The 1,517-nt window shown below is 36.1% G+C and overlaps 1 protein-coding gene across 4 annotated transcripts in view; it reads right to left on the reverse strand.

Moving 5' to 3' along the window:
• Positions 1-1,517, reverse strand: part of LOC119586928 (fatty-acid amide hydrolase 2-A-like) — a 16,101-nt gene that overhangs the window by 11,068 nt on the left and 3,516 nt on the right. For 3 of the 4 annotated variants that reach the window (XM_037935657.1, XM_037935659.1, XM_037935660.1), the window contains one exon: positions 396-447. Coding sequence is in view for 1 of the 4 variants with exons in the window: in XM_037935659.1 (XP_037791587.1) it covers positions 396-447 (52 nt within the window). In the remaining 3 variants the exon portion in view is untranslated. Of the gene's footprint in view, positions 1-395; positions 707-1,517 lie in introns of those variants that run through there. The other variant, XM_037935658.1, reaches the window with a different exon arrangement.

Here is a 1,517-nt window from a genome sequence, read left to right on the forward strand (position 1 = left end):
TCACACAGCCCAGTCTGCTATCTACTCACAAAAGGGTTAAGATAAGTATAATTTTTATTGCCAAACTACAGTGTTACTTAATCTCTTTATATGACTAGAAAGTTATAAAAGTTAAAAATCATGTACCTCTTTACTTTCTTATGCTCCCTTTAATTTAAACATAATTACTGAAACCAATGATCTACACAGAGATCACACCAAACAATCCACAAGGATATTCTGAAATCAATAATAATCTCTGACTGATATATATTACATCTACATCTCTTATAAAGACATGCATTGACAATAGATTCAAATCTCTTCCAGATCACCATACACCAGACGCCCATTGTATAGGCTAGTGTAGATTGAAATGTTTACATGCAATTAATATGAAGAAAAATATTACATACCTTTCAGCTGTGGGTTGAGGGCTGTGTATACCAGGTTTCGGATACCTGATGCCTGTAAAATTGCCATATTGGATGAATTAGACATGATTTCTGTTTCAAAGTTACACAAAAGAATGTATCTGCTTCCAGCTGAAAAAGTTCCTGGTCCTTTTGCTAAATCAAATTAATGAAATGCCACACTCTGCTACTCTATAGCCTCAAATCTGCTTCTTTCACAATGAAGGTTAAGTTCTCTTCACTGAGCAAAGCAGAGCAGCTTTTACAAGTGTTGCTCTCTTCGTGACCGTTCTGTTTCTGGTGCTTTCATCTGGGGGGCCAGTGAGGAAGGTATGAAAGGTTGGGAAGGAGGGGACTAGAAAAGCTGGGAGGGAGGGGGACCTGAAAGGCCAGGAAGGGGGAGATGGGAGGGACTAGGAAGATGCTCATCCCCTTACTCTGTGCTGTATGACTTATCAGAAGCAGACAATAATATATCATGACTTCTCTCTCAACTACCTTGTCAACAATATCTAAATACAAATTCAGTAAAAGGACAAGACATGTAATTCAACAGCAAAATTACTAATATACTTGTGACATCTAGTATCTCTCTTCCCTCTCTGAACAGAGAAGCCATACAACAGCAATAAACAGCTTAGCTTGTCAGTTTTCATCTTTCCTGGGTGTGTATATGTTTATAAGTCAAATAATGAATTACATCAGTAGAAGTTCTTTTTGAAAAACATCCCTTTTTTCATCTATAGCACCATCCAAACTCTGTAGTCCTGCCAGGAATCAGAGTCATAATACAGAGCAGAATACTAGTGACTGATGCACAAGTTTTTACATGAGGAAGGATGACGCAACAGTGGCACAAGAGGTATAAGAAACACGTGAGTAGAGTTAAGGAAGTGGAAATTCTTGACGCCAGTTCTCCTTGTATAAGCAAATAAAAACATTAAGTCAACTATCTTTGAACAATATAGATAAAAAAGAGTTAATTAGACATATTCAGCTACTCTGATACAAATATGCAGATGTGATTTATCAATTAAATCTTATAAAAACAAAGTGTGATAATGCCAAAATAATATCTATATAACATCTCTGTTTAGCTACAAACTATAGATAACAAAATTCTTC

This window comes from Penaeus monodon, chromosome 22, assembly GCF_015228065.2.
Source record: "Penaeus monodon isolate SGIC_2016 chromosome 22, NSTDA_Pmon_1, whole genome shotgun sequence".
In the NCBI taxonomy this organism is placed as follows: domain Eukaryota; kingdom Metazoa; phylum Arthropoda; class Malacostraca; order Decapoda; family Penaeidae; genus Penaeus; species Penaeus monodon.